This window comes from Schistocerca gregaria, chromosome 2 (genome assembly GCF_023897955.1).
Source record: "Schistocerca gregaria isolate iqSchGreg1 chromosome 2, iqSchGreg1.2, whole genome shotgun sequence".
Lineage (NCBI taxonomy): Eukaryota > Metazoa > Arthropoda > Insecta > Orthoptera > Acrididae > Schistocerca > Schistocerca gregaria.
This window is the reverse complement of record NC_064921.1, coordinates 330,232,283-330,244,684: the sequence shown is the minus strand read 5'-3', so window position 1 is coordinate 330,244,684 and position 12,402 is coordinate 330,232,283. Positions and strand designations below refer to the sequence as shown.

Sequence of the window (12,402 nt, the reverse complement as noted above, 5' to 3'; positions counted from 1 at the left end):
TTGTGGAGCCTTTATCCGCCGGAAGGATTACAATAGAGCGGTCTGTTTTCAGCTGCTTAATGGCACGGGATTCAGCTGGGGTGATGTTGGGGGTTGTCGGGATGTTCTTCAAGAAGGACTGGGAGGCAACACTGGATGTGAGGAATTCCTGAAATGTCTGCAAGGGATGGTTTTGGGGGAGGGGAGGAGGATCCCTTTGAGAAGGAGGTCGGAACTGTTCTAAACAAGGTTCAACACTGGGTCTAGTATTTGGGGGCTGTGTATGGGTGGTGAAGTGATATTTCCAATTGAGGTTCCGGGTGAAAGAGAGGAGATCTTTAACCAGGGCAGTGTGGTTGAATTTAGGTGTGGGGCTAAAGGTTAAGCCTTTTGATAGAACAGATGTCTCTTGAGGAGAGAGGGATATGGATGAGAGGTTTAGAACTGAATTGGAGTTGGTGATATGTGGCATTTGACTGTGTTTATAGTTGACATTTGGTCTGTGTGGGGTATGTGCTGGGATGGGGAGATTGAGTAGGGTGGCTAGGCTAGGTTTGATCTCTACACTACTTCATGTAACCACCACTCCCAACAGCTCCTATCTCTCTTCAAAGTCCTCCACCTCTCAAACCCTTGCTTGGAGAACACACTCAGGAACATCATCCTAGAAGCCAGCCGCAAACTTGAGTCCCAAGCCACACACCACCTGAAAAAACTATCCACAGTGCTAGTGCAACACCTAAGAAGCCGGGTCCCTCTCCCTATCCCTCACAAACACCAACCACAACAGAACCGTCAACAAACCCCCCTCATAGCCAACAAACCTAGCCTAGCCATCCTACTCAATCTCCCCATCCCAGCACATACCCCACACAGACCAAATCTCAACTATAACCACAGTCAAATGCCACATATCACCAACTCCAATTCAGTTCTAAACCTCTCATCCAGATCCCTCTCTCCTCAAGAGACATCTGTTCTATCAAAAGGCTTAACCTTTAGCCCCACACCTAAATTCAACCACACTGCCCTGGTTAAAGATCTCCTCTCTTTCACCCGGAACCTCAACTGGAAATATCACTTCACCACCCAAACACAGCCCCCAAATACTAGACCCAGTGTGGAAACCTTGTTTAGACCAGTTCCGACCTCCTTCTCAAAGGGATCCTCCTCCCCTCCCCCAAAACCATCCCTTGCAGACATTTCAGGAATTCCTCACATCCAGTGTTGCCTCCCAGTCCTTCTTGAAGAACATCCTGACAACCCCCAACATCACCCCAGCTGAATCCCGTGCCATTAAGCAGCTGAAAACAGACCGCTCTATTGTAATCCTTCCGGCGGATAAAGGCTCCACAACTGTGGTACTTGACTGTGTGGAGTATGTGGTAGAAGGACTGCGTCAACTCTCCGACACCTCAACCTACAAAGCTGTTACCCAGGATCCCATTCGCTCCTTTCAGACTGAGCTGCAGAAAATCCTAAAAATCCAAGGTCCCTCACAAGGCCTCACAATGGCTTCCATAGACTTACTCACTCCACCTGAGCCACGTACCCCTACCTTCTACCTATTACCCAAAATCCACAAAGAGAACCATCCTGGCCGTCCCATTGTAGCAGGCTTCAAAGCCCCAACAGAACGTATCTCAGCTCTGGTAGACCAACACCTCCAACCTATCGCCTGCAGACTCCCATCCTACATCAAGGACACAAACCACTTCCTAGAACGCCTCAAATCCATTCCCACTCCTCTCCCACCTGAAACCTTTCTTGTGACCATAGATGCTACATCCCTTTACACAAACATCCCACACAACCATGGTCTCTCTGCTCTTGAGCACTACCTCTCCCAACGCCCACCCGAAGATCTTCCAAAAACCTCGTTCCTTATCACACTTACCAACTTCATCCTCACCCATAATTACTTGACTTTTGAAGGCCAGACCTACAAACAAATCAGGGGAACTGCTATGGGAACCAGGATGGCTCCATCCTATGCCAACCTCTTCATGGGCCGCATGGAGGAGGCTTTCCTGAAGACCCAACAGCTGCTTCCCCTGGCCTGGTATAGGTTTATAGATGACATCTTTGTGGTCTGGACTCATGGTGAAGAAACACTCCTTAATTTCCTCCATAACCTCAACTCCTTTTCGAATCTGAATTTCACCTGGTCCTTCTCCAAAACCAAAGCCACCTTCCTGGATGTTGACCTTCATCTTGTTGAAGCTCACATCCACACCTCTGTCCATATCAAACCCACCAACAAACAACAGTACCTTCACTTTGATAGCTGCCATCCATTCCACATCAAATGCTCCCTTCCCTACAGCCTAGGTATTCGTGGCAAACGTATCTGCTCCAGTGACGAATCCCTCAACAATTACACCAAAAACCTGACCAGTGCTTTCCTCTCCTGCAACTATCCTGCAGACCTTGTCCACAAACAGATCTCCCGAGCAATACATTCCTCCCCGTCCAACAACAATATTCCTACCCTCAGACCACACAGAAGCTTCCCCCTTGTCACCCAATATTATCCTGGCCTCGAATACATCAATAAATTACTTCGCCAGGGATATGACTTTCTCAAGTCAACCCCTGAAATGAGATCATCCCTTGACAAAATTCTCCCCACACCACCCAGAGTTGCCTTTCGTCGTCCCTCCTAACCTCCGTAACATCCTTGTTAAACCCTTCAATATTCCCAGACTACCTTCTCTACCCAGCGGTTCCTACCCCTGTAACCGACCCCGCTGCAAAACCTGCCCCATGCATCCCCCCACAACCACCTACTCCAGCCCCGCTACTAGGAAAACATACACAATTCAGGCAGGGCCACGTGTGAGACTACACATGTCATTTATCAACTGACATGCCTGCACTGCACAGCCTTTTACATTGGTATGACAACAACTAAACTGGCTGAGCGTATGAACGGACACAGACGAACTGTCCGCCTAGGAGATGTCCAATACCCAGTAGCGGAGCATGCCCTCCAACATAATTCTAGGGACCTAGGAACCTGCTACACTGTATGTGCCATTTGGCTTCTCCCACCCAACACCAGTCCCTCTGAACTGCGGAGATGGGAACTTGCACTCCAGCACATCCTTTCATCCCGCCATCCCCCTGGACTGAACCTACGTTAAACAACCTCACCCCCATTTACTTTTCAGTCTTCTCCTCTTTCCCTTTCCTCTTTAGCCATTCATGCATCTTTCCATCCTACATCTTTATACTATACACCTCTTTACTTCTGTATGCATCCTCTTTGGTTTGAAGCTGGCACAGTACCTGCAGTAGAATATCTTTGGCTTCCCTCAGACAACCATGCCTCCATCCTTGCTACCTTCCCTGTTTTCCTTTCCCTGTTGCTTCATAACCTGGGTTGTGAGTAACTAAATCCACTTTCCCTTCTTCCCTTTCTTTCCCCTCTCTCCTCCCTGATGAAGGAACATTTATTCCGAAAGCTAGGAACTTAAATTTTCGGTTGTTTTTTGTGTTTCTATCGGCTGTACTGAGCTGAGGTAAGTACTGGCCAGCCCCTCTATCTCTTTGTTAGTAATTGTTTCACATCTTTATATGAGATTTTCCATTAATTAGTTAATTATATAAGATCACATGCCATCAGTTGAGCCAGTTTATTGATGAGACTGAAGAAAGTTATTACCATATTATACAGTAGTAAGCTGAGTTAGCAGTGGAAAAGCTCTGATGCCGTTTTTTTAGCTCTGAACAACAATCAAAATTTTCTTGAATTAAAGGATTCATCCTCTAGCTGAGTTACAGAACAGTGAGCGGCTCCCTTCATGATTTCCCATGAGAAACAGAAGAAAAGTGAAGCAGACAGAAGAAACTACATAAGGTTAAAGAATAAATACAAGGCAGAAATTAAATCAGTCAAGTGCAAGGCGAATGATCATTACATTAATAAGTACCAAAATAAATTTAAAGCAGCTTGGACTGTTGTCAAGACTCATCTGGGTAGAAGTAAATATGTTAGCAAAATAATTCTTGTAACTCTGGTATTACATCAGATAATTTCAATATATTCTTCATTAATGCTGGCAATGTGAATAAAACTGCTGCTACAGAACATAGCCATAAACAAGGCAACATCCAAAACTCAAATCATGGAAACTTCTACCTACAGAATTTTGAAAATGTAGTTCCTGTCTGTAAATGGGAAGAAGTAAAACTAAGGAGTATTACAGCTGCAACAGAAAAATTAAGTTACTCAAAATTGGAAGACATTTATGGTCTCAGCAATTTTGTGATGAAAAGAATTGTGGATGTAATAGCACATCCACTATGTTCCTCTTATAAACCAGGTGTTTGTCAACAACTGTTTCCCCTCATCCTTAATAATGACAGTTATTACTCCTGTGCACAAAAAAGGTGACAAATCTTGTCCTAATAATTACTGCCAAACCTGTCTTGTATCCATCCGCCAAAAGTAGTGAAATATTGCATACAGTTCCTAATCAGTGAACATCTGTCTGTGAATAATATTGTTAGTGACTCATAGTATGGCCTCAGGTCTGGCTTGTTAACAGTAAAAGCAGATGAAAATGCTGTTTTGTTTATACTATTAACATTTGAATCAAGATTATCTGTTAACACTATCCTCGAGGATCTCAGCAAGGAATTTGACTCTGTCAGCCATTGAATTCTGCTAGGAAAACTATACTGCTAATATTTTAGAGGCTCCTCAGAACTATCTCTGATCATATCCTATCTGAGTGACAGAAAACAAATTATGCAATTCAACTATATGAGGTCAAATGTCTTGGACATCAGGCAGGGTGTGGCACATGGTTCTGTATTTGGGCCTTTACTCTTCATAATACATCTAAATGATTTGTCCAGCATTATGTTGTATAAATCCACACTCAACACAGATGGCACCACTTTTTTTACAGCTGGGAAACTTTTAGGAGGATTAAAGCAGGAAAGTAGGGATGATCTCAGAGCAGCCAGTAATTGGTTGCAAATCAACAAACTGCATATTAATCATGAAAAAACCTGTAACTATTCCCTTTAGTTTATGCATTAGAGATGATGGCAATATGGCAATGATTGTGCTTCATCTCAACTTCTTGGGATCCATCTTGACTCAAAACATGAAACAGTCATACCGATTATATCTTCACTAAGTTGACATGTGTTCACATATTTGTAAGGTAAATTAAGGTCTCATGTTAGTGATAAGCTATTGCTCAGTGCATACTACGTCTTTCTCCACACCCACTTAACATACACCATTTTGTCATGGAGAATTCCCCTGAAGCAAAATAAATTCTCATTTAGGAAAAGAAGGCAATCAGATATATCTGGGGACTCAGAAATAATGGCCTTGTAGACCATATTTCAAAACAACTGAAAATACCAGCTGTAACATCCCTCTTTATACTAAGCTGTTTATACATAATAAAGGATTTCAATACAGGCACAAACTACTACAATCTGTTCATCAAACTAATATGCGCCTGAAACAGCAAATTGATCTCTTAAGAAAACTCAAGATAGTTACAAATACACTCTAAGACCAAAGAAATGATGTATCATGTAGGAATTATCTGAGTGGGATGGAAATCGATAGATGTGATGCACATGTACAGACAGACAAATGGTTACAGTTGTGCATTAAATCATCAAAATCCTGATCTGTATGGGGGGGGGGGGGGGGGGGGGGGGGCTGCCCACTATGCACCAAATGTACTCTACCTGGGTAAAGATCTGTCAACCTTGCTGGCCAAGGTAGGGTTGCCGAGCAAGAAGAGAAACAGTAGAGACTCTTGCCATCTGCAAGTGGGCATTAACTTACTGATATGTAACCTCAAGATGGCTTGCCATGAAGGGCAACAAAATGGGGTGTAGAATTTTGTTGACATACCGCTGTAGTGTAAAGTTGTCACAAATCACAACCAAAGAGGTCCTACTATGACAAGAAATGGCAGCCCAGACCATCACTCCTGATTGTCAGCCAATATGGCAGGCAACAGTCATGTTAGTATCCCACCGCTGTCTGGCACATCTTCAGGCACATCTTTGGTGATCATCAAGGATCAATTTGAAGTGCAACTTATCATTGAAGACAATTCTACTCCATGCCAAAGACATGTCTGGAGAGGCCCTAACTGTGGGATACCAACCTGACTGTCACCTGCCATATGGCCTGACAACCACAAGACATGATCTAGGGTGCCATTTCTTTTCATAGCAGAATCCCTTTGGTTATCATCCACAGCACACTTACAGAACATTGGTACCTCTGTGAAATTCTATGCACCATGTTACTGTCTTTCATGGGCTTATACTTCAGCAAGATAATGCCCGCCCTGATACGGCAAGATTTTCTACTGCTGGTCTTCAGGTTTGCCAAACCCTACTTTGGCCAGCAAGGTCATCGGATCTTTCCCCAATTGATAATGTTTGGAGCTTAATGGGCAGGTCCCTCCAACCAGTTCTAGCGTGCCCCAATTACACAAAATTAGGCACTAAATCGCTCAGGATGACATCCAACAACTCCATCAATCACTGCCAAGCTGGATACTGTTTGCATAATGGCCAGAGGTGAACCAACGTGTTATTGAGTTGCTCAGTTTATGAAACTCTTTCTCTTAAATAAATCATACAGTTTTTTTCTGAAATTGTAACCATTTGTTTGTTTGCACATGTACATCAGCTCTCTTTTTCTTAAAGCATACATGGGAGTAGAACTATTTAACATGTTGCCAGTACAGGCACACAGTGGGTCACATAGTTCAGGTCTCGCGACAATAACAAGCAAATTTTTTGGTTGGTTGGTATGCGGGAGGGGACCAAACAACGAGGTCATCAGTCCCATCAGATTAGGGAAGGATGAGGAAGGAAGTTAGCCATGCCCTTTCAAAGGAACTATCCTGGAATTTGCCTGAAGCAATTTGACATGGGTTTGAACCATTGTCCTCCCAAATACGAGTCCAGTGCGTTAACCACTGCACCATCTCACCCAGTATAGTTTCATTTAATCTTAATCTTATGTAAGTGAATACTGTATGGTAAGTAGCAATCTGTATTTTCCTACAGTGTTGAATATATAGCATATATCATTTGTTGTATGATGAATAGTTTTATACCTTGGTACACAGTAATGATGTACAATATCACCAAATGTGTTATTTATGTAATTGTAAATGTAAGTGTGTATGTACATCACAGATGACATCAGTTGCATTTAATGGTCAAGGATGGATGATAAATAAATAGTTTTATTGAAAGTCATAATGGTTGACAATGAAGGTATTGCAAGTGTTAATTACAAGTCTTTACAATTGAATGATTATGTATAATGTTTCCAATACTGTCATTTTGCTTATTTCAGCTGACACACCTGGCTGTGTTGTTCATTCAAAGAGCATGGTAATGAAAGATGGAGAAAAATGGCAAGAGGATCCATGCACAACATGCATTTGCACTGTTGGGAAGAAAGAATGTTGGTCTTTTATGTGTGAAATAAAATGCTCAAACCCAAAACATGTAGAAAATGAATGCTGCCCCGTTTGTGAAGGTAATGAAGATCACTTAATATTGTAATATCTTTGAATTGACACTCTTTCCAGGCACCTGAAAAGTGTTATTGTAATTAGTATACCAATAATTCTTTGTTCCATGTCATCCATAAATGGTGTATGTGCTAGATGTGGTAAATAATTTAGGAACAAAATTAACAACTAACCAAATAATAGGGCCATTGAGTCATAACAAGCACATAAACAAGGCTGGAAACTCGCTATCTTTCAAATGAATCATTTTTCAGGCTAGAGCACCAGCAAATAGAAGAGTATTTGAGCGGGCAGATAAATAAGAAGTCCTATTCCTGCATTGTATTATTACAAGACATAACAGTGTCAACTCATGTAGTTTATTACAGCTAAAAAAATGCAAAGTATCACACAGAACCAGTTTTGAGATATTTTGGTCAGTGTGCTATATTAGTTTATGCAGCAGCATTACTGAACTTTGCACAATGCTTTATTCGGTTGCTGCCCATACATGCAAATTTAATATGTCAAGAAGGATCCAGTCTTCAAGTAATAGTAATGATAAAATGCTGTCATCTTAGAGAAGTAACCTGGGTAAGAGACAAATTTGGTAGCCACCTCTGTTAATCACAAATATGTAGCACCTAGAAGGTAATGATGCCATGAGTATTACTTCCTAATTTACAGATTAATTTCTTGATTTATAGATGACTGATTACAGCGCACTCACTTCTCAGTTCATATAGCTCTGTGGACTGGCAGGTTTATATTGGTTGTGTTCAACGTTGTTCATTTGTACTTCCAAATTCAGCTAATCAAGCTTCTAGCTTAATAACAATGCTGATAAACAAAGCTAAAATTGTTCAGTTCAGATACATGTCTACCATGTGGAATGTTCTCTTGACAAGGAGACTAACTCTCTAAATCAACGGTAAAGTCAAGGTTACAACAGTAAACATGACATTGTTCTTTCCATCCCATCACTTGCAACATATTGTTCCAAGATGTCTCAATGGTACAGTCACACTTTTCTGTACTCGAATAGGTTGCTAACACGTTCACAAAGTCAAATCACTGGCAAACACAAGTCACTCATCTAAGGCTAGACACCTTTTTAACCACTCATAGTGGAACAGATATCATGTAGAAATAATAACTTCTCTCCAGATTCACAATCAATTGTTCACATCAAACTCCATCCACTCACTGTTTTCTGACATATGCCAAGAACAGCGCTTCTCATGTCTGTTTGGTCATTGGGATTGCTGGGTTATGTTGGCCAGTCTCAGGCACATTTGCCTTTCTGGTTTAAACAAGCTCTGTTCAGCAGTATAGAAAAAGTCTTTTTTCTTAAAGTAAATCATGATCAGCTTTCTCTTTTGTGAGTCTGTAATATATTTGTTTAAACAGATTTGAAAGGAATCTACCTACAGTCCAAACTGCACATCTTTAAATATGAAGTACCAGAAGATTCAGTTTTGGGAGTGGGCCAGGAATCAAACTTGTCTGATCTGCTCTGCTTATATGAAAACACAGTCTTTAAATTTGTTAAGTATTCATGATTAAAGCACATGTATCGAATGTGCTATTTCAAATTACTGTGGCTTCCTTAAAAATGATACATAGGATGAAAATTTCAATAAATTACCTTTTTATATTTGTGTATAAATGTAACATTAAGATTATAATCCACACACACACACACACACACACACACACACACACACACACACACACACACACACGCACGCACACACGCACACTCACTCATTCTCTGCTTATCCACATCTTAATGCTTTATTGATATCATTGTCTGTTTCATTGTTTTGTTGTTTTCTTTTGAATATATCACACAAAAATGTATTGCTTGAATTGTTTCAGAAGGTGAACATGCCCACAAAGTATCTCAGTGCCCAACGCTTAACTGTTCTCAGTACTGCCCCAATGGACTTGAAAGAGATAATACCGGATGTCCCATATGCCAGTGCAAACAAGGTAAGTTATAGAGCCATTGTAACCGTCTTATCATAAGAAAACTCAAAGCAGAATATGTTAATAAAACTTCTTATTGATACGAATTATTACTTAGAAATGAAAATGAATAAATTCAGAGGAGGGTCTGTTAGAGTCATTTCTGTGTAAGAACATGTCACTCCCCAGTATTTGAGAGACCAACATAAACTTCTTGCTTTCCAAATAACTGGTAAAAAGCTGTGACACACATAAAATAATAATACTTCAGTGAAAACCCAGGGAAAGGAGATATTACAAGCAATATTTCTGTATTGAAAGACATCACATTTCTCCCTGAGTCTCTTGGTTGCACAAAAAGTTTGATGTTTTGCAACATCACTTTTCAGAGGAAGAGATACTCTCTCTGGTAACAAAGGCAAAATTAATTTGGAGAAGTCATCCTGGAAAAGTTTGTTAGCAGCAAATTGGTTAATACTGTCTCAAGCATCTAGCAAATAAAATTCACATCCCTGGGCTGTTAAGCAGAATTTACAAATTTAATTTCATAAAAGATCTGAAGAAAGATTGAGTAACAGACTGTGTGATGAGACAATATGATAGATGAAAATGATCAAAGATGTAATAGTGTAAAATAAGGAAAAGAGAAGGAAAACAAAAAGAAAATGAGAACTCCAATGAACATTGGGAAATGAAGAGGCAGAAAAGAGGAAATACTCAGAGTATTGGTGAAGGAAGATAGTAAGTAACAGTTTAAATGGAAGAATGGTAGTAGCATTTATTAGCATAGTTTTTCAGTAACTGAGAACAAACTAAAGGGTATTTTACCTGTCTTGTGACAGCAGTGGCTTGCAGATAACCTGCATGGTGATACATTCCCAGATGTGTTCTCACCCGCATATTCTTTTCTGCAGTTTCATGGCACAATGATTGAATACAGATATCTTGTGTGTCCAGCAATACCAGGTAGTTGTTACAAACCCACTATCTTTTAGTCAATTTTCTACATTCTTCATTTGTTATGGTTGTGTATGGCTGTTTGTACTAGCCTTATATAAATACACAACTCACTATTTGTTAGCATGACATTTCTGGTGCCTGGCCATCTTTTCCTCAGATTTGTATCTGCCTTTTCTTCTTCAACGTTATAATAATTGAGCCCAATCTCAACTCATCTACTATGCATATTTCCAATTGATAAAGTCCTAGAAGCGAACTTTTTCATTAAGTGGAGTTCATATTTAAATCAAGCTTCCAAACAAATGTTGCAGACAAAGATCAGGTTCTGAGTTCCACATCATACACATTTTTAATTTGTTACTGTTGCAACAGCTTAGATTAGAGGATTTTAAAAAAGAAAACTTGCACAGTAACAAGACTGCTTGTATACAAGTCAAAGGCTGTGAAAGTGGACACTAGCAAAGAACTGAGTGACTGAAGGAAATCAAGGAGAAATTTGGGAAAGGGAATTATAATTCACAGAGGAGAAATAAAAATTTTAAGATTTGCCAATGACATTGCTATTCTGTCAGAGATGGCAAAGGAAAGAGCTGTTGAACAGAATGATGATGATGATGATGATGATGATGATGATGAGGTCCCATTCTCCAAGGAGAGTAGGGGACAATGCAGGAGACGTGAACTGCTGTACTAGGCAAGGTCCTAGTGGAGGTGGTTTGCCATTGCCTTCCTCCGACCATAATGGGCATGAATGATGATGATGATGATGATGATGATGATGATGATGACACAACAACACCCAGTCATCTTGAGACAGGAAAAATCCCTGACCTGCCAGGTATCAAACCCGGGACCTTGTGGGCGGGAAGTGAGAATGCTACCACAAGACCACAAGCTGCGGACTGAACAGAATGAAGAGTGCCTTGAAAAGAGATTACAAGATAAACATTTAAAAAAGTAAAATGTAGGGAATGGAATATATTCAAATTGAATCAGACAATGTTGAGGGAATTAGAGCATGCAATGAGACATTAAAAATAATAGATGAGTCTCCGACAGAATAAAAATATCATTGGCAGACCTTAAAAGTTTTATTTCTCCTCTGTGAATTATAATTCCCTTTCCCAAATTTCTCCTTGATTTATTTCACTCACTCCATTCTTTATTACTGCTTTTGTCAATTGAAAAAAGCTACTCAGCCTCACAAAAGAAATCTGCAAACCAGTGACAATTATAAGCATTGTGTGCAGCCAAGGGAAATTTGGATTATTGTCATGAACAGTCACAACTCACCCCTAAAGGTATTTGTGTAGGAACAGCCAAACGAGTCTAGGAACAACAGCTTAGCAGCACCGACAAAGAATTATACTAAACTAACACAACAGACAACACAACAGAGAAAGCTACACTCCTGTAAACTGAAATAAGAATACCGTGAATTCATTGTCCCAGGAAGGGGAAACTTTATTGACACATTGCTGGGGTCAGATACATCACATGATCACACTGACAGAACCACAGGCACATAGACACAGGCAACAGAGCATGCACAATGTCGGCACTAGTACAGTGTATATCCACTTTTCGCAGCAATGCAGGCTGCTATTCTCCCATGGAGACGATCGTAGAGATGCTGGATGTAGTCCTGTGGAATGGCTTGCCATGCTATTTCCACCTGGCGCCTCAGTTGGACCAACGTTCGAGCTGGACGTGCAGACCGCGTGAGACAACGCTTCATCCAGTCCCAAACATGCTCAATGGGGGACAGATCCGGAGATCTTGCTGGCCAGGGTAGTTGACTTACGCCTTCTAGAGCACGTTGGGTGGCACGGGATACATGCGGACATGCATTGTCCTGTTGGAACAGCAAGTTCCCTTGTCGGTCTAGGAATGGTAGAACGATGGGTTCAATGACAGTTTGGATGTACCGTGCACTATTCAGTGTCCCCTCGACGATCACCAGAGGTGT

The 12,402-nt window shown here is 40.9% G+C and overlaps 1 protein-coding gene across 1 annotated transcript in view; it reads left to right on the top strand.

The window, feature by feature from the left end:
- LOC126336984 (cysteine-rich motor neuron 1 protein-like) overlaps nt 1-12,402 on the top strand; it is a 1,115,002-nt gene that overhangs the window by 1,078,126 nt on the left and 24,474 nt on the right. The window contains exons 4-5 of the mRNA XM_050001221.1: nt 7,343-7,528; nt 9,384-9,497. Of these exons, the coding sequence (XP_049857178.1) occupies nt 7,343-7,528; nt 9,384-9,497 (300 nt within the window). The remainder of the gene's footprint in view (nt 1-7,342; nt 7,529-9,383; nt 9,498-12,402) is intronic.